This window comes from Garra rufa, chromosome 12 (genome assembly GCF_049309525.1).
Source record: "Garra rufa chromosome 12, GarRuf1.0, whole genome shotgun sequence".
In the NCBI taxonomy this organism is placed as follows: domain Eukaryota; kingdom Metazoa; phylum Chordata; class Actinopteri; order Cypriniformes; family Cyprinidae; genus Garra; species Garra rufa.
In genome coordinates, this window is record NC_133372.1 from 20,755,546 (window position 1) to 20,779,296 (window position 23,751).

The following is a 23,751-nucleotide window of genomic DNA, read 5'->3' on the forward strand; positions in this document are numbered from 1 at the left end:
AAAAGTCTTAAATTCCGTTGTCCTAAAATAAGGCCTTTAAATGTCTTAATTTGTCTTAAATCTAAATCCAAGGGTCTTAATTTTTTTACACTTTGAAAAGGAAAAGTTTATCGTTTTGAGGAGAATCTCCTTCGCAGGTTCTAAATCTGTTCTGTTGCTAGACACGCGCTTGCTTGACAACGCCTCAGTGTTGCCAGATTTAGCGGGTTTCCGCCCAACTACACGCATTTGAATCGCAGATTAGCTGTTAAATTTAACCATCATAGAGTAAAAGTTTATAATTAGCACATGTTTTTACGTTGCCGCACACAACTGGCGCGAGCACGCGCAGAGAGAGAGAGAGGAGAGAGAGGCGCGCGGCGCGATTCACACAGATTGATTCCTCTTTAACTGCTATTTGAACGGAAACGTACATACCAAGTCATGTCTTGATACCCGTTTTGGTATTCTGTTTAACAGTCGTTTATGTCTTCAGTGAACCGAAACAGCTGAGTAAGAGATGCGTGCCAGTATTCGGTTTGGGCATTTGGCCTTAAAGAGACAGCGTCCTATAAATACCTGCAGTGAGAAACACTAGTTATTTTACAATTAATTATTAAATTTCCCCTCCTGAATACTAGTGTTATTGATTTTATTACTAACTTTATGTTGTATTCATTTACACTTGTCATTTGTGTAATTGTTCTTGTTTTGTTACTGAACTTTAGTTCAGATAGTAGTTTTTGCTGTGGATGAGAAGTAGCCTACCTAAAGTAAGCATTCAGTAATTAGGAAAAAACAAACTTTTTTTTTTTTTTTTTTTTTTTTGCTGATCCGAAAAATGATCCGATCCATGACTCAAAATCCGTGTTTGTTACACTGTTACATTGGCTTCAAAGTGTGTGAGAGCCTTGACTTTGTCATGGAATAGAAAATAATTTCTTCTTCTGGAATAGTGTTTTCTGTTGAATATTCCCAAGAATAATCAGTTAAATAAAATAATAATTTAAAATATCTTCATAGTTTTGTGCTAGACTTTTGCGGGACTTTCAATTTTGTCTTAAATTTTGTTTGAAAATGATATTAAAAAGTCTTAAAATGTCTTAAATTTAACTTGGTCAAACCTGTAGACACCCTGTTGTTAGTTCATGATCAAGTGCCGGTTTAGTTCTGCTGAAACTCTACACCTCTGAGAACTCTCTCATTAAAACAAAGAAAGTGTAGACATGATGTAAATAAGAGATTAATTGTACTGTGTAAATGTGATTTCATTACCTTTTATTAACTTTGAGAGATTGCGATGAACTACAGTAATGTATGAGTGACAGCTTTCCAGTGATTGTAAGGGGAGCGCGCACTTTTAAGACTATAATTAATTCAGAATTTGAATTCATTTATTCATGGATTCACTCTCTGATAACGCAACATCGCCATTGCTATCGTGCAGCACATAGGCTACAACATCAGTTACACAAACTAAGAGAAGGTAAAGCAGGTGCTTACTCATCAAAATATGTCTAAACAGCCACACTGCACGTGTCGACACGCGCCCGTGAGTAAACATTATTTTTTTCTTTCACCATGCAGCAAACGTAAAAAATAATTAAACCGTTTAACTTATAGTACTTCTTACTGTCGATTAACAGTGAACGGTCAATATGAGCATCCCTAAAATGTTTGTATGATTTTAAAGTAAAATAAAGTTTATAATCTTTAAATATCACTTGTTGTCATTTTTTAATGTGCCCCTCTGGTTAAACACTGGCCCCTCCTTGGCCCCCCTAGTCAAATTTGTCTAGAACCGCCACTACCTTCAACGTTGAAATTTGGTTGAAATAAGGTCAGTTGTTGTTTCAACAGTGAAACAACGTTGATGTGACGTTGAATGCTCAATGGTTGAAGATCAGTCAACACATGACCGAAATTCAACGTTGAAATTTGTTTGAAATTAGGTCGGTTGTTGTTTCAACGGTAAAACAACTTTAATAAAATTTTGAATGCTAAATGGTTATATATGCCTTCAAAAGCAAGTGTTTAAATTAATAATAATAATTATTATTATTATTAACAAGGTTAACTTATAAATCAACATAAGATTCAGCATACAAATAAATGTTTGCCTTTTAAATGATTATGAACATTATTATTTCATGAAACTTATTATAAAATGTAAGTGTATTTAAATATAATAATCACCAACAATAAAACTAAATACATTTCGCTACCACCAGAGCCATATAAAAATATAATCTTTTTATATGGCTCTGGCTACCACATGCTGAAACAATTCCTATTGGTTGTTTTACCTTACTGCTTTGATCATGATTGGTTCATCTGGCTGTCATTCAGGAAACTGACAGGTGAAACTGCGCGCGCTGTTGTAATTTAAAAAAAATCGACCGTTACCGCATTTTCTTCTGAGGCTGTGAGCTGCGTAGACTGTATGAGAGCTGCTGCTTACCGAAATTATTCAGTTGGTCCCGAATTATTTGATATTTTCCTATTATATTTTTATTTTGAGCGTATTTGAATTGTGAGATCCCAAGGGAGAACAAAAACCGGAACACAGAGGAAATAGACGTGAGCTGCGAGTCCCTGAAAACATACAGCACTGGCTAAATCAGGTAAGACAATAAGTATTTATTATTACCTTTAAAAAAAATAGTACAAGAGTTTACAAATTGGTAAAGGACATGTAAACTGCAAAAGTTAAATACTTGAGTGTGAGTTTGTGCTGCTTTGTTATCACATACAGCAAAAGTTAGAAGCTAATCGCATTTAGGGCGCTAGCAATATTAGCTCATCTGGTCGTATAACGTTATATATCTGGTGTTGTTGTGTGTTGCTAGTATTTGTTAATGTCTTTTAGAGATTCACATTTTTCGATATAAATGCCATGCATTACTGCAGATGTGTACTGCATTTTAATCCTATAATAACAGTCCTAAAGATGACATACTTTATCTTTCTTTTCTGAATATCATATAATGGCAAATATCTTTAATTAAAATTAATTAAGATTGTTTAAAGGAATGGTTTAAAACGAAAAACATCTTTTTAAGAAAATTTCAGTAAACCATTTATTCTTTCTCCTTGTAGAGTCATTAAGGATCCAGCTTTTTGGCAGTTTGGTAAGGAATTGTTCATCTGCTACTTTGCACTGTCAGTTCTGGTAGAGATTCATTGATCTTTTGTCATAAGTTTATGTAATGTAATACAAATGTACTCAATATGATTTTACTTGTTTCACTAAGTATACTGTTTTGTTAGAATTGTGAAAACCATGTTGTTTTAAACTTTAATCTGAATACTCAAAATGTGTTTAATGAAGTGTTGTGCACTTTGTTTCCAACTCCACTGTTATTGGACTGTAAAGTAAAAATATTGTACAAGATTTTTTTGAATTGAGTGTTTTCAGTTAAAGATATTTAACAGTATCAACACTGGTATTTTATGAAATGTTATTTTTGGTGTCTTTGTTTATGCAGGACAGCACAAAAAGCACACAAGTGGGGGAGAGAGGAGAGGACAGCATCAGAAAGGACCTAGAGCTGGGACTCTTTCAAAGATCACCTGAAGCACAACCATGATATATGCACAAGGCTGTTGTTTTTATCAGAATTTGAAGAAACATTTTGGCTTAAAATAATAAATACATTTCATTTAAGATATTTCCTGCATAAAGAATTTTATGGCGATTGCTTTTTGATCCCTTCACCACGACATGGTTTCTTATTGCAGGTTCCATTCTCAAAGTCTTTTGCCCATTTGCACTGCACAAATGTACACATCTCTTATAATGAGACACATTTGTAAACCTGTTTTCACAGAACCATAGTTAACCACCAAATAAGAGTTCAAGTGGTTTCTCTTGTGCAGCGCAAAATATGCATGTTATTGCTCAAAAACTTTTGAGTCTTTAACCTTCTGGGGTCTAGGAATTTGGAGAAGTTTAAACCCTGACATCTGTGTGTTTTTTTTTCAGTATCTGAAAAAAATACACTACGAGTCAAAAGTTTTTGAACAGTAAGGTTTTTTTATTATTATTAAATAATTTCCTTCTGCTTTATAATATTTGTGTTATTTAAAATAATATTTAATATTATTTAAAATACTTTAAAATGTAATTTATTCCTGTTACTCCAGTCATCAGTGTCACATGAACTTTTAGAAATCATCCTAATATGCTGTTCAGGAAACATTTATTATTATCAATATTTAAGCAGTAGATTTTTTTTCCTTCAGGATTCTTTGATGAATAGTAAGATCCAAAGATTAGCATTTACTTGAAATAAAAATCATTTGTAAAATTATATACTATACTTCAAAACAATTATTTAGCAAGGATGCTTTACATTGATCAAAAGTGATAATAAAGACATTTATAATATTACAATAGATTTCTATATCAGATAAATTGTTTTATTTTCAGTTCATCAAAGCAAACTGAAAGAATTCTACTGAGCTGTTTCCAACATATTTTTTTTTGAGCAGCAAATCAGAATATTAGAATGATTTCTGAAGGTTAATGTGACTTGATCATGAGTAATGATACAAATTCTGCTTTGACATCACAGGATTAAATTACATTTTCAAATATGTTCAAATAAAAAACATTTTAAATAGTACACATATATTATTTAATTTTTCTGTACTTTGGATTGGTGAGCAGAAAAGACTTTAAAAAACATTTGTTTTAATTTTACTGTGAGAAACTTCTGAGTGGTAGTGTATAATGTCTAAAGTCTGATTACTTTGTATTCATCACAAACTGGGCTACAATAACATGTGAGCAGAATTAATGTGTTTGTATTGTTTTTGGAAAATGTTTTCGACAGGTTTTTATTTTGATTTATACAGTGTATGTTTCCAAAATAAAACTTGTTTTATAATATTGATCATGTGTTAGTTTCTTGAAGTTGACAGTAAACCCATTGCTGCTAGCCATTTGTTTTTTTAAATAATAAGTATGTACAGGGTTGATCTAAATGCAAACTGGTTGTAATTGAACGTACAGTTGTGTATTTACCGTTGCTGAAAGGTAAGTAAGACAGTGAAACTAAGTCGCTATTTCAACGGTGAATCAACGTCATAATATCAACGTTGAAATTTTTTGCAAATCCGAAAGGTTATTCACCGTTGATTCAACGTCGACAGATGACCATAACCCGAAAGGTAAAAGGGTGAAACAAAGTCGCAATTTCAACGGTGAATCAACGTTGTTACTTCCACGTTGAAAAGACGTCACAATATCAACGTTGAAAATTTTTGCAAATCCGAAAGGTTTTTCACCGTTGATCCAACCATGGTACCTGACGTTGTTTCAACGGTGAATCAACGTTGAAATGCCGGCTGGGTTGGAATGTAGTGAAGTAAAAGTAAAAGTTACTCAAAATAAAACTACTCCAGTAAAGTACAGATACTTGAAAAATGTACTTAAGTACAGTAACGAAGTACAACTACTTCGTTACTGTCCACCACTGGCACTCACACACAGAGAAACTGGTTTTACAAAGTAGACTCTTAAAGGAACACTCCACTTTATTTGGAAATAGGCTCATTCTCCAACTCCCCCCGAGTTAATAAGTTGGGTTTTACCATTTTGAAATCCATTCAGCCGTTCTCCTGTTCTGGCGATGTCACTTAGCATAGATCATTGAATCCTATTAGACCAATAGCATCGCGTTCAAAAATGACCAACGAGTTTCCATATTTGTCCTATTTAAAACTTGACTCTTCTGTAAATATATCGTGTACTAAGACCAGCGGAAATGCAAAGCTGCGAGTTTCTAGGCTGATAAGATTAGGAACTACACTTCCAAGGAAGTGTATATAATAGTGTAAGGTTAAATATATATATATTAATAGTTAAATTAGTTGAAGTGGGGAATCTGTGTTCCTGTTCTAAAGCTTGATTCACTTCAGAGTTCATCTGTGTGTTTTCTGATTGGCTGAATGACAAGTTGTGTTGTTGTTTTTGTCAGCGCTGGGGGAGAGTGAAGAGAAGTAAAGACAAGTGTTCACGAGCTGCTTCTCCGGTGATTTTATTTCTTTGAGTGTGTTAGTCACGCAAGATTAACGAACCCTACATTACATTTGGTGGCAGCTGGGTCACTGTTTTGCGTTTTTGGTGCTTTTGGCGGAGTTTTCTGAACTTTTTAGCCACGAAATTGGCACCATTCGGACTTTACACTCTTATTGTCATCGGCTAAGTGAACGGATTATTGTGCACGGACTAAACGAAACGACGCTACGATACACAACGTGAGGGCGAGAGACACAAACTGCAAGGATGTCTGAGACGGACTCTGACGCTGCATTACCTGCTGCTTCTTCCAGTTCAATCGGCGCTAGTGGCAATGTGAGCCGGATGCAGCCACTCGCACCTTTTGTGGCAGGCAGTTTACACATTGAACTTCCAGCTGCTTTTAAGGGTGATGGCACTGAATCCTTTTCTACTTGGGCTCGTCATTTTGAGGTGGCTGTGCAAGCAATGACACCACAAGGTACTGATTTGATGGTCATGTTAGCTTCAGTGTTGCCAACACGGCTGTCAGATGCTGCTTTCTTGTACTGGGACAGTCTTCCTACTGCTGTAAAGACTAGCTACAGCACAGTGAAAGACAAATTAAAGCGTGTCTTCGGGCTTCAACATTCATTACCTTTTTTCCAAACTCATGTGAATGCGCGCCCCCGCAAAATTGGTGAAAGTTTAGAAGTCTACAGTGCTGATATTACTCGTCTAGTCATTGAAGCTTTTCCTGACTATGATCATACTGCCCAGGAAGGTGAGAAATTTAGACGTTTTGTGGCTGGCTTAGATCCAGCCTTGTAAGCGAAGATTCATGAACAAGGTGCAACAGATATGGATGAGGCTCTTATAGTTGCGGGTCGCTGTGAACGGGCCCGTGCAGCTATGCAACTTCATGTTGGGTCAACTCAAGTTCCCCAAAGCCAAAATCAAGTGGCTATGGTGCATTCCGATAACACTGAGGTGAAGGTACTTCAGGCAGTGGAGCAGTTAACATTGACTGTGAATGAGCTGAAAAATCTTACAGAATGTTTGGAGTTCTGGGAGTGACACAATTTCTTCAGTGAAAGAGCAGCCAAGAATGACCCGCAACCCTTCACCACCATACCACAGTTCACGATATCAGTCTGATAATGCCCATGCATCTAGTGGCTGGCACAAGGATGCTGCAGTGTTGACTGACTGGCGTCGCACAATGCCAGATGACAGTGACAGCTCACGGGGAGGCAACAAATATAGACCCTATTACTCGCCAGAAGAGGCCCAGCACTTTCCAGACCGTAGGTACCGTAATGATGAATACAGACGGACCCGCAGTCCTAGTCCAGTCCGGCGGTGGAGTCCTCAAAGCTGACGAAGTGTGCGCTTTCAGTCTCCTGACAGCCAGCAGCCATTCAAACAACAGGGAAACTTCCGTTAGCTGATGTTGAGGGGCAAACATCAGCTTCAGCCTCCCGGCCCCACACTGATTTTACAGTATTCAATACAAATGATGAGCACACACAACATCCTAGCAAGGCGTCAGCAAATGTGTTGGCGATTGTGGAAGGAGTGGAGGTCTCTGCCCTGGTGGACACTGGCTCTACTATTTCGATTGTTGGGGAAGATTTTCGGCATTCTCATCCTATGTTAAGAAAACGCCCCATGAAAACTTCCATAGTACTTGCACGTTCTGTCACTGGACAATGTCTGGACACTTTAGGTGTCATAGTTTTGGGCATGAGACTTGGCAAAGAGTTACTGCAGCATGATTTCCAGGTTGTTAGGGGTGCACAACATCTAATTATCCTGGGCTGGGACTTCTTACAAAAGCACCATGCTCTGATTGATGTGACAAATCAGAAATTGTCCTTATGGAATGTTGAGCTCCCTTTGCTCTCTACAGGTCATGAAGCTGCAGCCTGTTGTAATGTTTCTGTGCTTGCATCTACAAAACTACCAGCATGGAGTGAAACGATTATCACAGCATGTGTGGCTGGAGCGACGGCTGTATCTTCTGTGCCAACGGGCTATACAGGTATCCTCTGTGAGGTTCATAATGGCCTGACAGTAGTACAAGTTCTGAATACCACAGAAGAAGACATCAAACTCCATGCAGGCCAGCATCTGGGTGAGTTCCACTTTCTTTCTTCTTGTGACACAACAGTTTTGGAGGGAGAATGTTGTAATATTCTGTCGGACCCTTGTACCACTGTTCCACCCGTATCCATCTATAATTCTAACCTGTCTGCATCTGAAGTTGAATCCCTAGCAGAGCTGCTTATTAAATACTCTGATATTTTTAGTAAGGACTGTGATGACAGAGGTAGAACTGGGATAATTAAGCATAGGATTCAGACAGAGGAGGTCATGCCACTCAAACAAAGGCCCTATCGTGTGACCCCCCGAACAAAGGCAAGAAATACAGCAACAGGTGACAAAGCTCTTAAAAGCGGATGTCATTGAAGAGAGTTATAGCCCCTGGGCAGCGCCTGTAGTTTTGGTGCGTAAGCAGGATGGCACATGGCGATTCTGTTTAGATTACAGTAAACTAAATTCTGTAACCATAAAAGATTCTCATCCTTTACCTAGAGTTGATGATGCACTGGATGCTTTGTCAGGATCTGCTTGGTTCTCAACAATAGACCTGCAGCATGGTTATTGGCAAGTGGAACTGGCAAAAGAAGATCGTGAAAAAACTGCTTTCACCACAGGTAGTGGGCTGTACCACTTTAAAGTTATGCTGATGGGGCTGACCAATGCGCAGGCAACTTTTCAAAGGCTGATGGAGATGGTGCTGCGGGGGCTGCCTTGGAAAACTTGCTTGGTGTATTTGGACGTTCTCCTAATTTTCAGTCAGACATTTAAGGATCACCTTCAGCATTTGGAGGAAGTTTTCTCCAGATTCAAGGCCTGTGGGTTAAAGCTCTATCCCTCCAAATGCTCACTGGCTAAGAGTGAGGTTCAGTTTTTGGGTCACATTGTATCAAAAGACGGGGTCCAACCTGATTCAAGGAATGTTCAGAGTGTTCAAGACTGGCCTGTTCCATGCTCACCTACAGAAGTGAGGGCATTTTTAGGATTGTGCTCCTATTATAGGAAATTCATTAAGAACTTTGCTCACCATGCAGTCCCTCTACATAGATTGACAGAAAAGAATGCTGGATTCAGTTGGACTGTGGAATGTCATGAGGCATTTACTTATTTGAAACATACCTTATCTCATCCACCTATTGTCTCTTTCCCAGATTTTCAACGGTCGTTCCTTCTGTATACAGACGCCTCTGCATCAGCTATTGGAGCTGTTCTTGCCCAGGAGAACGGGAGTGAGGAAACTGTGGTAGCCTATGCCAGCCATGTCCTGACGAAAGCTGAAAGGAAGTGGTCCACGTATGATAGGGAACTCTGGGCCATTGTGTGGGCTGTGAGACATTTCCGCCACTATTTGTATAAACAGCACTTCTTCATCATTACTGACCACAAACCTCTCCTAGGCCTAAGGAGAATACCTATTGACAGTGATCGCACTGGCCGACGAGCTTGCTGGGCCCTTGAATTGGATCCATTTGAATGGACGGTCATACATCGAAAAGGACAAAGTCATGCAAATGCTGACGCCCTGTCACGCCGTCAAGAATCAGAACCAACATGTGAAACACCAGCCTCTTCATTAGGTCAGTCAAATTTTGAGACCCCAGGGTCAGACACTGGCAGCTGTCAATTATCCGCTGGGCAGGAACCGAAAGACCTGGTTCAGTCAGTTGGCATGACCCATGTTTCCCCAACATTACCTGCTGGTATGGAGCAAGAAATGGAGAGAGCCCCCTCTTTTATTCTACAGCTGGCTACTTCTGAATCAAGTTTCAAAGAGCAGCAAAGACAGGATCCAATTTTGAAGGAAGTTATAAGTTGGAAACTAAAGGGGCTTAAGCCACCATACAGGAAGATAAGCAGACGATCACCAGAGGAGAGAGTTTTGTGGTAAGAATTCGCCAGACTTACCCTACACAATGGTCTCCTCTGTCGAGAAATTGTTAGTCAGAGTGCAAAGACTGTGATTTTTCAGATCATTGTGCCTCAAGCCTTAAGGGAACAAGTCCTTCGATCTCTCCATGGCAATCTCATTGCTGGCCATCTATCAGCTGAAAAAGTCTTGAAACAAGCACAACAGCTCTGCTTTTGGCCTTTCATGTCCCGGGACATACATGAGTGGTGTAAGAAGTGCATTCCCTGTGAGGCCCGACGCAACCCAATCCCTGGTCAAAAGGCACCAATGAAAACAGTGACAGCAACGGCACCGTTTCAGAAAGTGGCTCCAGACATTCTTGAACTTCCTGTTACAAGTCAAGGAAACAGGTATGTTCTTGTTGTGCAAGACTATTTTTCAAAATATCTGAACCTGTACGCTATTCCAGACCAGAAGGCTACCACAGTGGCAAAGTGTCTTTTTGAGAATTTTGTCTGTGAGCATGGCATTCCAGAGGTCTTACACACAGATCAAGGGAGGCAATTCGACTCAGAATTAATTCAGCATCTCTGTCAGATGGTGGGCATTCATAAAACCAGAACCAGCCCATACCATCCACAAGGGGATAGTATGGTTGAACATTTTAATAGAACCCTGATTGACCAGCTGTCAAAGGTTCTGCAGCAACAACGAGGGGAATGGGATGGCTATCTCAGCCAGGTAGCATTAGCATACAATACTAGTCCCCATTCGTCGACTGGTTTTACCCCCTTTTTCCTTACACATGGCAGAGAAGCCAGATACCCAGCTAACCTACTGTTGCCAAATTGTGTACCGCCTTTTCCATCCAATTCACCGGCAGATTATGCTGCACACCTGACTGGTAAACTTTAAGATGTATTCACTGCGGCAGCCCAAAACAGGGAACATGCATATCATCAGCAAAAGCATTACTATGATAAAAACTTGAAGTTTACCCCTTATCAAAGGGGGGATCTTGTGTGGCTGCATGACCCAACCACAGTCAGACAGAAACTTACACCTCACTGGAAAGGGCCATTTCAAATTGTGGACTATTTGGAGTCAGAGAGTGGTGTGGGTGTCACTTACAGAATACACTATCTTCTGGATGAATCAGACAAATGTCAAATTGTTCATTACAACCGACTGAGACCATATTGTGCACCAGTACCTCAAAAAGGGAAACAAAGTACCCCCTCTACTTCACACCCTTCAACATCCTTGACAGCTCTGTCCGGTGCCTTACCTTTCAAACCCCCACAAATTGCCCTGTGCACATCTAACGGGACGTCTAAGGACCCAATTCTGCCACAGATGCCACCTTCCCCTCAATCTCCCTCTTTCCCAGTGGACCCACTGACTATTACTTCCACACTTAATCAGAATTCAAGTTCCGGTCCGGCTACATGTCTGGGTCGACGTCCAGTTAAATTACCTGGGTATTTAAAAGACTATGTGTTGACATAAAGGACTCTAAACATCTACGGCCTTGGTATGGCTTGCATTTTTTTTTCTCCTAAATGTGTAGTGGCCCTTTTCAAGGCATGTAACTGTAAAGAAACGAGGATGTTTCTTCAGTGGGTGGGGGAAGAAATGTAAGGTTGAATATATATATATATATATATTAATAGTTAAATTAGTTGAAGTGGGGAATCTGTGTTCCTGTTCTAAAGCTTGATTTACTTCAGAGTTCATCTGTGTGTTTTCTGATTGGCTGAATGACAAGTTGTGTTGTTAGCGCTGGGGAGAGTGAAGAGAAGTAAAGACAAGTGTTCACGAGCTGCTTCTCCGGTGATTTTATTTCTTTGAGTGTATTAGTCACGCAAGATTAACGAACCCTACATTACAATAGTCAAGGAAGTTTGCTGGTGGAGTAATATCAGAAATGAGTTCCCAGCTAATTTAGCATTTGCACATGTGCTGCATGGTATTACTGCTCCTGCTTTGGCCATATTACAGCAGCAAACTTACTTGACTATTACGCCGGAATGGGAGTGAAGTTCCTAATCTTATCAGCCTAGAAAATTGAAGCTTTGCATTTCCACCGGTCTTAGTACACAATATAACTACAGAAGAGTCAAGTTTTAAATAGGACAAATATCGAAACTCGTTGGTCATTTTTGAACGTGATGCTATTGGTCTAAAAGGATTCAGTGATTTATGCTAAGCTATGCTAAAGGTGATATCGCCAGAACAGGAGAACGGCTGAATGGATTTCAAACGGTAAAACCCAACTTATTAACTCAGGGGGAGTTGGAGAATGAGCCTATTTCCAAAAAAAAGTGGAGTGTTCCTTTAATTAAGAATAAGACAAACAGTCACTACAACAGGCTTTCTTAAAAAAGCATTAAGGCTCAGAGCACTCAATATTCAACAAGGTCTGGGAAAACAGACAGGCCAAGCTTTCCCTGAAGAACAGCCAGTTTCCTCTGTTCAAAAGCAAGCTCCTCTCCACAACTCTGATGAGGAAGATGTGTCATCAATTAGGCTCCTGCAAAAGGACAGGTAGGATCAGATAAAAACGCATCAGGGAAACACAATCTCACAAAATTAACAACAATAACTGACACCCTGTCAATAAATGAGATTTCGTCCTGCTGTGTAACACATCCTACAAAAAGTAGCAAAATTCTATTAAAAATATTTAGGCCATATTTTTAAATTTCAAACTTACATTTCAATTAGCCAGTGTCAAGTGCTACATCCAAACCAGCTCCAATTAAGGGTTTAACTGTGTTTGAAGAAAACAACTATTGAGACTTTTTTTAAAAGTCTTAAATACACTGATGATTTTTTAGGCATCTTGCATCTGAAATATTTTTTTCTAGCAACACTTACAGACATAAGTAAGCAGAAACACATAACATATTCTTTACAGACTTTAATTTACATGCACTTGGTCTTTTCTTAATAAATGCAGAATAAAACATTTTGTACTACAGGGTCTAGCATAGAAATATAATGAATGAAAGTAACATTTTTAGTGTTGAAATGGAAAGCAAAATGTATATACATATGCATCTACATATACATACCTTGCATTACTGTCTGCCCATGAAGTGCTTCTTAAGCTGTATCTCACAACATATGCCATCTTCACAGTAATTAGGTAAGCACCGAAACTTCAGTGAGAATGATTCTGATCTTATTACATTTGGTGTAAACAACAGTAGATAATGGGTAATGTACTGTGACAAGACAATCTTGTGGAGAAATCAACACAAATGAACACAACTTCACACAGAAAAACATACTGTGGTAAAAATTTAGCTTTTTTATTTATAACATATAGCAAGCAACATTACATGTCCAAAAAAGTACAGTTTTTCCTGAAAACTATGATTGTAATTGACATTGTTTTTATACAAGAGTTCAAACACGAAGTTAATATACATTTTAGTGTTGACTGTTTTTGCTCAATCTGGTAAACAAAAAAATAGTTCAAAACAAAGATCACAGCAGAACAGTAATGCATCTCTGAGCAACATACTGTATAGCGGTGTTCATTACTGAATGATTTGGCATTTCTGAATAAATCATTTGAGTCAATGATTCAGTGGTCCATTCATAAAAACAGGCATTTGCTTCATTCTTGAATGAATCGGCTATCTGAACAAATCGTTTGAAGGCATGAACTCAATGACTCAATGATAAGACAGTCATTTGCTGCCACCTATTGGTGGTTTACTTTCATATGTACAAGTAGCTTATCTTTGCATTTTTCCAACATTTCATATTTCAATAAAAAAAACATATAACCAAGCTCATAATATTATTTATACTGTTGCAATTGTGCAATGTAAATGCAAAAAATGCGACATTTTAGCTTCATTAAACATTTGTAAATGCATCTAAATGCCACTTGCAAACAGAAGGAAAGATTGGTTTTGTTAATAACGATTTAATTTGATTGGAAAAAGACCTGTATTGTCTGAACTGTGAAAATAAGTGAAATTATTAATAAAATATAAGAAATTGAAATGAAAGATGACACATGCATTTAATATGTTTAGGGTAAAAATGCCCTTTAAATAAGCAAAAGAAGAAAAAAAAAAGACCTGGAAAATAAATTTTAAATTGCTGCAACATTAGTCATATAAAATGTATCATTCTTATCATCATTCTTGGCACAAGTATTAGGCTACAAAACACATAGCTATATCTACCATTTTTGTTTTAGTCAGAAAGTGGCAGTTTTGACCTCAGTATGAAGATAAGGGCTTAGTTTCACTTAATTCCCCTTTTCAAAAATCTTTGGAAGATATAACCGAACACTTAACCATAATACATTCTTATTGACGTTATATTTTCATATTTCCAAGATGTTTAGAAGTTCAGATCTTAATTATTTAATTAGCTAACTAGCAGAAGACACTTTTCATATAGCAACTATCCCAACATTGCAAAGGTGGAGCACTTTTAACACTGCGTCACCATGCCTCAATTATTTGACCTAATTCACATACATTATTTTTATGAATTCTATTGAGAAACAGCTTAATACAAACTGAGAGGTAGCACTGAATGTTCAGAAATCATGTGAAATGTGTAGCATTCTTACCTGTTCGTCTTTTTTTTCTTTTTTGAAAGAGCAGTTTATTGTATTGTTCAATTATGTTTCTGATTGCCTAATCCTAACCTAACCCACAATCCTAATCCTCACTCACACATAATTTAACCTGTCTTTAGGTGTGTTTTGCTGTGTGTTCATTGTCAAACTCAAAAATGTGTTTATTTTTAATTGCTCATAGCTGCCATTATTTCATATAAAAAGTTAATAACTGTTTCATTGACTGCATATTTCAATTTGTCTTGTGTATTCTTGATTAGTTAATTTATTCTTGATTAGTTCAGCTATGTCTGGTATGGTAATATTACAACAGCATAAATGATTTTTGGACAATTAAAAGTACTACATAGCCTATTCAATCAGTCAAGACTTAATGCTGACAGTAATCGAACCACTTCAGAGAAATGCAGTATGACGTCTTTAAAACAATGGCATAAGAGGATTACATTGTTGTAATTGTGAAAATAATAAAAGTAAAAGTAAAAGTAACACAGAAAAGCAACTTGTAACAAGATCCCTTAAATAGTCATGTATTCAAGCTTTCATTTTCATGATGACTGTCTCAAAAGCTGGCATGCTATGATTGGCTGATTGGCTGTTTTATGTGACACAGGAAGTGAAATGCACCTACTGTAGCCAAACTACATGTAAATGTATTTAGCCTTTTCTAAAGCCCATATTAACAAAATGAAGACCACACTCTGGATCCAATGAAGCCAAGTCAATAATTTTGGACAGCGAGAAGTGCCTGGTTTCCACAGTGAAGTTGAGTTGTAGTAAAGTTCTCATAAAGGGAGTTATGAGTCCAGAAAATGTGGGGGAGTTGTGCTTTATCAATGGTTGTTAAAGATTCACAGATTGCACAATTTTGAAACAGAAGATGCTTCCCTTTATGTTATTTTCTGCATTGTTTGTCACTTTTTCAACATGCCTTGAGAAGTTATTCTAGTGCAACTAGAAACCAACCAACAAGGTGCACGAAAAAAATCTAAAGTATTTATTGAAAGTAAAGCCAGCAACAATGAAAAGGAAAATCTGTCACTTTCAATGCCAAAATATTTCAGTGTAAATGCCTATATCAGGACTAAAAAAAATACAAATGTATAAGCTCCATTCAAATATAAACAAAAAGCAAGTTTAAATTTGCAGTCCACCGAAAAGGGATAAACAAGATAAACATCCTGCAATATTGTATTGTATTGTCACCTGACAATATACTGAGCACCTGTGGGGCATTTTGTATAGACAAGTTGAGCAACACTCCCCATCAAACATCAGGGCGTTCACGAAGGTTATTCTTCAGGAGTTAAACAGGACAGATGTGACAATAGACATGATGAAAGATCATCATACATCATACATCTTCCCACAAACTGTAACACTGATAATTAAGATAATATGCCTTTATATTCAGAGAGGGTGTACTTATTTATGCTGTTCTGTAATCTCAACATTTACTAATACATTTTTAAAATCAAAAGTTATGCTGTATATGTTTACATTAGCAAATGAATAAAACATTTAAAAAAAGATTTTAAAAAATATATGTAAAATATGCATTGCTCATTGGTAGTTCATGTTAGATAATGCATTAACTAAAGGTAATAAATGAGACCTTATTGTACAGTGCTACCAAATAACTGTTAAAAACTCTAAGTCTAAAATGAAACTAGGTCAGTTACTATAAAACTAGAATTTTAAAAATTATCCTGTGGAAGATTACCCCACTGCCTCATGTTTTTAGAAAGATAGCAAAAAGACTAAATGTTTTTCTTTTTCTTTTATTACATTAAGGTTAAAAACAAAACATGAAATACAAAAGTGCTTAAAGATTTATTATACAAATACAGATAAATTTACAAACAGGCACACCTTTTATAGTTTTATTTCAAATCAAGAAAGAAAACACACACACACACACACACACACACACACGCACGCACGCACGCACACACAAACAAACACACACACACACACACACACACACACACACACACACACACACACACACACACACACACACACACACACACACACACACACATCCTAAATCCTGAGCCCTCCTACTTCAAAACCACAGCCTTCCTTGTATTACCAGAAACTATTTCTTTGGTACACAATTTCATTCACAGTCGCTGCACTTGCGGAAAAATCATTCACTTCACTTTTAAATTACCGAAATCTGAAAATGAAGTTAAATGTGATATAACCTTTTATTTGACAATGATTATCACTAAGGTGAAGTGTAAGTGATCAGTGATACAATTGCAGCGGTACAAGATAATTACAAAAAAACTTTATGTGAAATAAAATCTCTTGCATAAACATAATTATCATTTGATGTATAAAGCTGGGAAGAAATATTTCCAATGAACGCTTCCTTAATAAGCAAGAATATAGTTACTTAGATGCTTCACAGAAAAATATTACCATAAACCCCTCTGTGAGTAAAGCCAAAAGTGAAAGTAGTGAGGAAAAACTTCCTTGAAAGGTACACTTTTTACAGAACTATATTTAGATTTAGATTTAGTTATTTCCTATTTCTCCAAATTATAGCTGTCATTCAGTAATTTGTAAAATAATCATGAATAATGATTTATTTCTAACCAGACTTAAGAAATGCAGAACAAAAATGAAACAGTATTAGTATCACTTGGTTATTGCTGTATAAGCTGGTTACGGTTATAAATCATTGACATGTTTAACCAATTTTACATTAACTTTGACAGCTATAAATCATAATAACATTTTGCTAAATCTTTCCTTAAATTTTCAGCAAACCTTGATTACATTGATGTAGTTATTAATGTGAAAGGTATTAGTGTATATGATCTCTAAACCCACATTTGATTTTAAATGTAAAGAGAAGTTAACTGATTGTTAAGTCCTGTAATCTTGCAGTCATTACTGGCCCACATACTACAAAACGCTGAAGCAGCTGCCATTTTCCTTATTTCACTTTTGCTTTAGTCAAATGGCGGCAGCGCTGACCTCAGTATGAAAATCAGGGCTTATACAGTAGTTTCAATTTCATCTTCTGATAGTAGAAGCTTCAATGTTCAAAACTAGAAAAATAAAGACAAATAGAAAGTGAAAATTTCAGTCATATAACTGAACTTCCAGGCTATAACAAATAAACAAACTGTTAACCATTAAGTAGTATTGAATCATGTGTAGAATTGTTTTCATCTATCCCTAAATGCAAATATGAACTGTGGACCTAACCTGTTGTCACCATTTTCCAGATCATCTTCAGAAGCCTTTCCCTGTTCATAATCTATTTAAAACAAACAAACAAAAAAATCATATATTACTTGTTAATAACAACTTTCAAATGTACTAGTGCAGTCTATACAGCTGTATCTGTTTCCAGTCACTAGGGTTCCACAAGCTGCAGCACCTTGAATACTGGTCCCAAGCACAGAAAAATGTGCTTAAAAACTGTGCCAAATAAACTACGCAGGCGATCCAAAGCATTCCCTCATGGGAGCAGCCGAAAGAGAGTGAGAGTAGTAGTAAGAGAGCTAGAGAGGGAGACACAATTGTATCTCCTGTGTGTATTAGAATGAGCCAGAGGTTCTGTACTTTCCCACCAAATACGCTTAAGCTTAGATTGTAACTCCGCCAGATTAAACATCTGGCTGAAAAAGTGGGAAACTGAAACAAATGATCCCCATGAAGAAACTATTCCAACGTGCAACTAACAGGAAAAGTTGAAACAGAAACAAAAAAAGTCTTGCATAAAAGATGTTTAGTCAAACGCCATTGTTAAGAAAAAATAACGAAAACTCACAAATTTAACATACTTAGAATAGGATGGGTAGAAGGGCGTCTACCATCTGTAAATAAATTTAGTGCAAAGTTATATGATATCACTACTGACTGTCAAACCTACACTTTTAAATAACTTTGAAGTAAAGAACTATAGGGAAGTGAAAACACCACTTCATTAAACCTAGTTGCAGTTTAACTCAAATTAAAGAATAAGTCATGACAGACATGTTATGTCTGAATACATTTAGCAAATCATGATAAGGAAGTAAGTCCATGCTGTCTTTCAGAAACACAAGACTTCCCTGATGCAAGATATGCTGAGAACTGTTCTTTCTAAATGTAACTATTGCCACAGTTCCCCTTTGGCTGCCAAATAACCCTGTGTTTCACAGAAATCCCTCCTGCAGACATTAATCACTGAAATTTGTGTGTAATAAAAATTAACAGTAAACAGTAATTTATTTGTTACCCTCAGAATGAATGTCAAAGGTATACTCACGCTGAGCATTTCTTTTTCTGAAACACAACAGAGCAAACAGCAGGCCGACAATAAGCGATCCGATGACCATCACACCAGCAACAATGTTTGTTGTATTAGATCCGGAAGAATCTTTGGTTTCCTCACCTGGAGTAAAAATACATAAAATTAACACAGCAGATTCTCCATGACAGTGTTGTTAAAATATATAATGTACTAAAAGATTATCTTGAGTACAATGGGCAGTTTTATAAATCTACTGACTCACAGTAACCTGAGATATCTCTAGTAGACTATTGCATGGCAGTATCTGTCTTTTATTGCACTACTGTAAATTGCATTGCTAAGAAAAAATGCCAGTGAAATTGTGTACAATATAATATAATTCAAATCTCAATACGCTTTCTCTCAAAACTTTTTGATTATGTAAACACTGCTGAAATGGTGCTACTGTCAACCCCCTAATTTAACATATGTCTAGAATTAAAAGCAATCATTTTCAGTAGATCATCTTTGCTGCACAACCTGCTAGCTATGTAAAATAAGCACTCGTATCATAGAGATGATAAAAAAAAAATCTGAATTACGTATAGCGGATTGAATCTCCAGTGTGCTTTCTCCATCTTGTACATATTTGCTGTTAAAGACGATGCATCTGAATGGTGCAATGTTGATGTCGATAGACTTGAATGTCAGTTTGCTAGACAAAGCCACAGACTTTACACCGTTGCTGTCGTTGCGGACTTTTATTAGTTCTGAATTCATGGTCCAGTTGGTTCCAGAACGGTCAAACCAATGGATGAAGCCTGCTGGGTAGCCATCAGTAGCATTGCAGTAAAGGTCGGCAAGTTTTCCCTCTGTTACTGTTTGAGGCCATGTGCTTGTGATGGGATCTTTGTACTTGGCTTTATAGGGGGTGGGAGGGGTGTTAAAAATAGAAAGTGTTATGTACTTTTAAAACAATATATATATTTATATTATACAACTATAAAGTGATTAAATCTCACCTGTGACACTAATGCTAAATTCCACCTCTTTATCACCGCTGTCTGTTACAACACGGTATGAATATTGGCCCTCATCTGAAAACATAGTTTCAGAGATTTGCAGCGATGGACCCATTTTTTGGTTTTCAAGGCTAAAGCGTGGATCTCCTGAATTTTTATCCCGATACATTTCAAAAGTTGTCTTGTCCTGGGTGTCTTTTGTTAAAAAAACTGCAAATATACTAATATCCTTGATCCCTCTGAAATGGCATCTGATAACTGTGGTCTGACCAGCAATTGCAACTGTAGATGATGGGCAGTCCAATATCCAAGCATCTGTTAAACACAGAAGTAAAAAGCATAAAAATTACATTGAGGTACTTCAGCAGAAGAAAAACAAATGTCATACGGTTTACATATTCCTAATTAAGGAACTCAGTCTCTACTGACATCAGTGTTGGGGAAAGTTACTTTCAAAAGTAATGCATTACAATATTGTGTAACTATATAAATATAAAGTAACTAATTTAATTGTGTTACTTGGTTACTGTACTCTTTATGAAAGCTAATGCATTACTTTTTTGTCACTTTGGCTGGGTTGCTTATTTGTTTATTGCTACCTGTTCTCATGACGAAAACGTACCTGTGGGAACTTTTTCGCAAAATGTGAGATATGTACAAATAAGTACATATCACTGCAGTTTCCAACAGAAATGAACACTAGAGGGCTATAAAACAGCAAGCACTTGTAATCGTTTTTGTACACAGTTATAATTACAGCTCAGATTGTATCACTTTCTAAATGTAACAAGCTTGCTAAGTAGCTCAGTCGGCACGGAATTGAACTCAAGATGATGTATATCACATTAGCTTTTGTTCATACTATGGGGTAGGTTTAGATGTAGTGCAGAAAATACGTTATTTTAAAACGTCACAGAAAATTCATGTTGTCCACCGTTTTTTTGAAGGAGGATGTCTCGCCTGACTGGAACGGTGCTTTACATTCTTTACAGTCTCTGGTGTTTCTATTAAAATTAACATATTTTTGGAGACGAAAATATAACGTTAAACCTGCGCCCATTTTTACATTTAGTTATACTGAAAAAGTTTAAATTCAATCTTTTTTACCCCGTTTTAACATGGGTTTAAATGAAAAAGTTACAATCCATCATGGTGTTACTCAGGAAAAAAGCCACTTACTACTTACATGAAAAAAAAAAATCTGATTAGATAACTTTCATTACCTGTAATGTGTTCCCCCGAACACTGACTGACACTGATACAAAATGAATGTGAGAATAATGATACTTTTTCACATTCCTCAATCCCTCAAGTTCCTTTTAACATTAAAAAACAGCAAATACAATTAATCTTTATATTAAAGCATGTACCTCCAGTCGACCTCACAGCTGGGGTGAAGAGAGAAAATACAGAAAAAAGCATAATAATCCTTGAAGACATGTTGACTCTGAAAGGGAAAGCAAAAAGAGATTTCAGATGGGAAAAATGCACCAGAGTAGTTCTTATTATAAGCAATGGTAATTTGAATGCATTTTAAGTAATAGTGCTAAATTATTATGTATGTATAAATTGTTTTTATTCTTATTTTTTTGGAATTTACATCCATATCCTTATTAAAGTAAGACAATGCATATAATAATAATGCATAGATAATCTTGGATTTTTGTGGTCTCTTAGCTGGTTAATGTTTTGCTCCCTTGTATGATATTTTAATTCTACTGCTCAACAAAGTATTGACTTCATACCACTCAATGAAAAAAATGACTGGTTTATGCATTAAAAAAAACAACAATAGTTTGCCTCCAGAGGTAGTTAAAGTGCGCATGCGCCCAAACTGCTTTTTATAGGCTACGTGAATAGTTCCTTGTATGACACGTATCAACAGAAACTGTTTAAAATATGATAAGCGCTCACAACAAATAAAAATTAGAGAGAGATACATTTACATTTAATGTGCCCAAATCTTACTGTTGACGTCGTTTAATTATTCTAAGAGGTATTTGTTTAAATTAGGTTACGGTAAACCGTTGCTTATACAGTAGATAGTTCACGCTAACGAATATTAAAATAGACCATATTCGTATTTAGACCAAAAAAACAGAGACTTACAGTGTAAATGCTCTTCAAATGGACAAAGAGAGAGAAATACAACCGAACGAAGCATGAAGGACAAGCTGTGTGGAGCTGAGCTGCTTTCACTTTCAATATGACTGTTTTTTAGCCACACCCAATAGTAATCTATGGTTTTACAAAAAACTCTCTACTCCTCTTTACTCCGATTCATTTTTAATAAAATACTGCGCAAAGAAATAAGGAGACTTGCGTTAGGATTGTTTTTATGATAGTTTTATGATAATAGCCTAACTCAGCAATGTCACGTTTTTGACCCCCTTTACTGTCGTCTAGTGGTCTGAGATGGTATAGAACTTACAATTTAACATTTTTTTTTTGTGAAAATAAAATTGTTAAATGTAAAAAACAACAACAACAATAATCTACTGTTACAAAAAGAAACTGTTAACTGCTTGTTCATATTTGTTTTGTTTCTCTTATTTTATATTTTCTTATCTTAAAACATCTCTCTATCACATGTACCAGAGCTGTACACTCAGCTGTACACAGTTAAAATCAGAAAGATTGTATTAATCAAAATGATAACTCTCAGAAAACATCTGTCAGGAAGAGTGGGAGACTCGGGGGGGGAAACTATTCCAAGCAGCATTTGTAGTCTTTTATAACTGGCTGTTAAGCTGTGTAAAAAATAATGTTTTCACTCCTGCATTTATACAAGTCACTGGAATATGATTTTAATGGTATAACAGAGGCCTTTTTTAAAAGATTTATAAGACACCCTGTTGTTTTTTCTTATTTACACACTTTGTGCTGTCGAACTGTTGTTGGGGATGTAAGGAGAAAAGGATAATAACTATAATAATTATAATAAGAACTATTGCTATATTGCCTTTTCTCCTTACTTCACCAATTGAAGTAAACTACAAAACTCTATCTTATCTCAAAAGGCCTAACTTGTTATACATATTAGATATAATTTAAGATATAATTTAGATATAATTTAAGCTTTGTCTACTAAAAGCATTGTGCCCAAAATATCCGTAACACGCAGATCAAGATTTTCCAGTTTTTAAAATGGCTGATGACTGTAACGTAAACACATAGTAACAATATAGCACTTTATTGCATATCCTCATTGCCTCTTTTGTCAGCCTGTAATACAGCCTTTTTTAGTGTCTGCAGTGCACCTTATGGGATAGAAACCAACCTTAATTACATTTGACTGTGATCTTGTCACAGTCCTGTCTATTTATTTCACATGGTTTCTCCCATTGTCTTCCCCTGTCATTTTGTCTTCATTGGTCATCAGCCTGTCATCCCCATCACCTGTGTTTCTTCACTTATCATCTCCCTTTATAAGTCTGTCTGTTTCTTGAGTTCCCTGTCGGTCTTTATATTGTTTTGATGTTCTACGTGTTGGATGTTCCTGCCTGTTCTGCTTGTCTACCTGAAGATTTATATTAAATATCGTTATATGTTATCTCGTGTCCCGTGTCGTAAGTCCAGCACGTCAAACCCTGACAGATCTATATCACTATTTCTAATTTCTGGAGATATTCGTGCGATGCTTAAAAACTGGGCCATAGAATCAATAGAATTGAGTGTCAGTTTGACAAACAAAGCTGTAGATTTATGACTTTTGTCATGATTGAATTAACAGCCAAAATAGTTTGATCGGTCAACCAGTGATGGGCACAGTCTAGGTCAATCTATTATAGTTTCAAGCCATGAGTTTGCAATAGAATCTTTGTACTAGGTGTAATTGAAAGAATTTCAGTCAGACTCATTTTGAAAGCAAAATTCTTAAATGACTAACATTTGTGGATATGAATGCTGTATAAATATGAAACAAAAAGAGATACAATTATAAAC

The 23,751-nt window shown here is 36.5% G+C and overlaps 1 protein-coding gene across 2 annotated transcripts; it reads right to left on the minus strand.

The window, feature by feature from the left end:
• Window positions 1-16,312: 16,312 nt before the first annotated feature.
• Window positions 16,313-22,119, minus strand: LOC141347002 (uncharacterized). Of its 2 annotated transcripts, XM_073851970.1 has the most exons (8): window positions 21,916-22,119; window positions 21,177-21,253; window positions 19,807-20,121; window positions 19,387-19,704; window positions 18,821-18,946; window positions 18,354-18,386; window positions 17,773-17,824; window positions 16,313-17,612 (listed from the first exon to the last, which is right to left on the minus strand). In XM_073851970.1, exons 2-8 carry the CDS (start codon window positions 21,244-21,246, stop codon window positions 17,600-17,602), a joined length of 927 nt encoding a protein of 308 aa, XP_073708071.1. In that variant the 5' UTR covers window positions 21,247-21,253; window positions 21,916-22,119; the 3' UTR covers window positions 16,313-17,599. The 2 variants fall into 2 exon arrangements, with proteins under 2 accessions (XP_073708071.1, XP_073708072.1); XM_073851971.1 differs by lacking the exon at window positions 18,354-18,386 and having other exon boundaries at window positions 21,916-22,102.
• Window positions 22,120-23,751: the final 1,632 nt, after the last annotated feature.

Bases quoted from the DNA above. Each gene is read 5' to 3' on its own strand.
- LOC141347002 (XM_073851970.1), bottom strand. From the start codon at position 21,246: ATGTCTTCAAGGATTATTATGCTTTTTTCTGTATTTTCTCTCTTCACC. The intron at 19,705-19,806 runs GTGAGATTTAAT...CCCCCTATAAAG, and splicing joins ATTTAGCATTAGTGTCACAG to CCAAGTACAAAGATCCCATC. The intron at 17,825-18,353 runs GTATGTTAAATT...TGTTTTAAATAG, and splicing joins TTCTACCCATCCTATTCTAA to ATTATGAACAGGGAAAGGCT.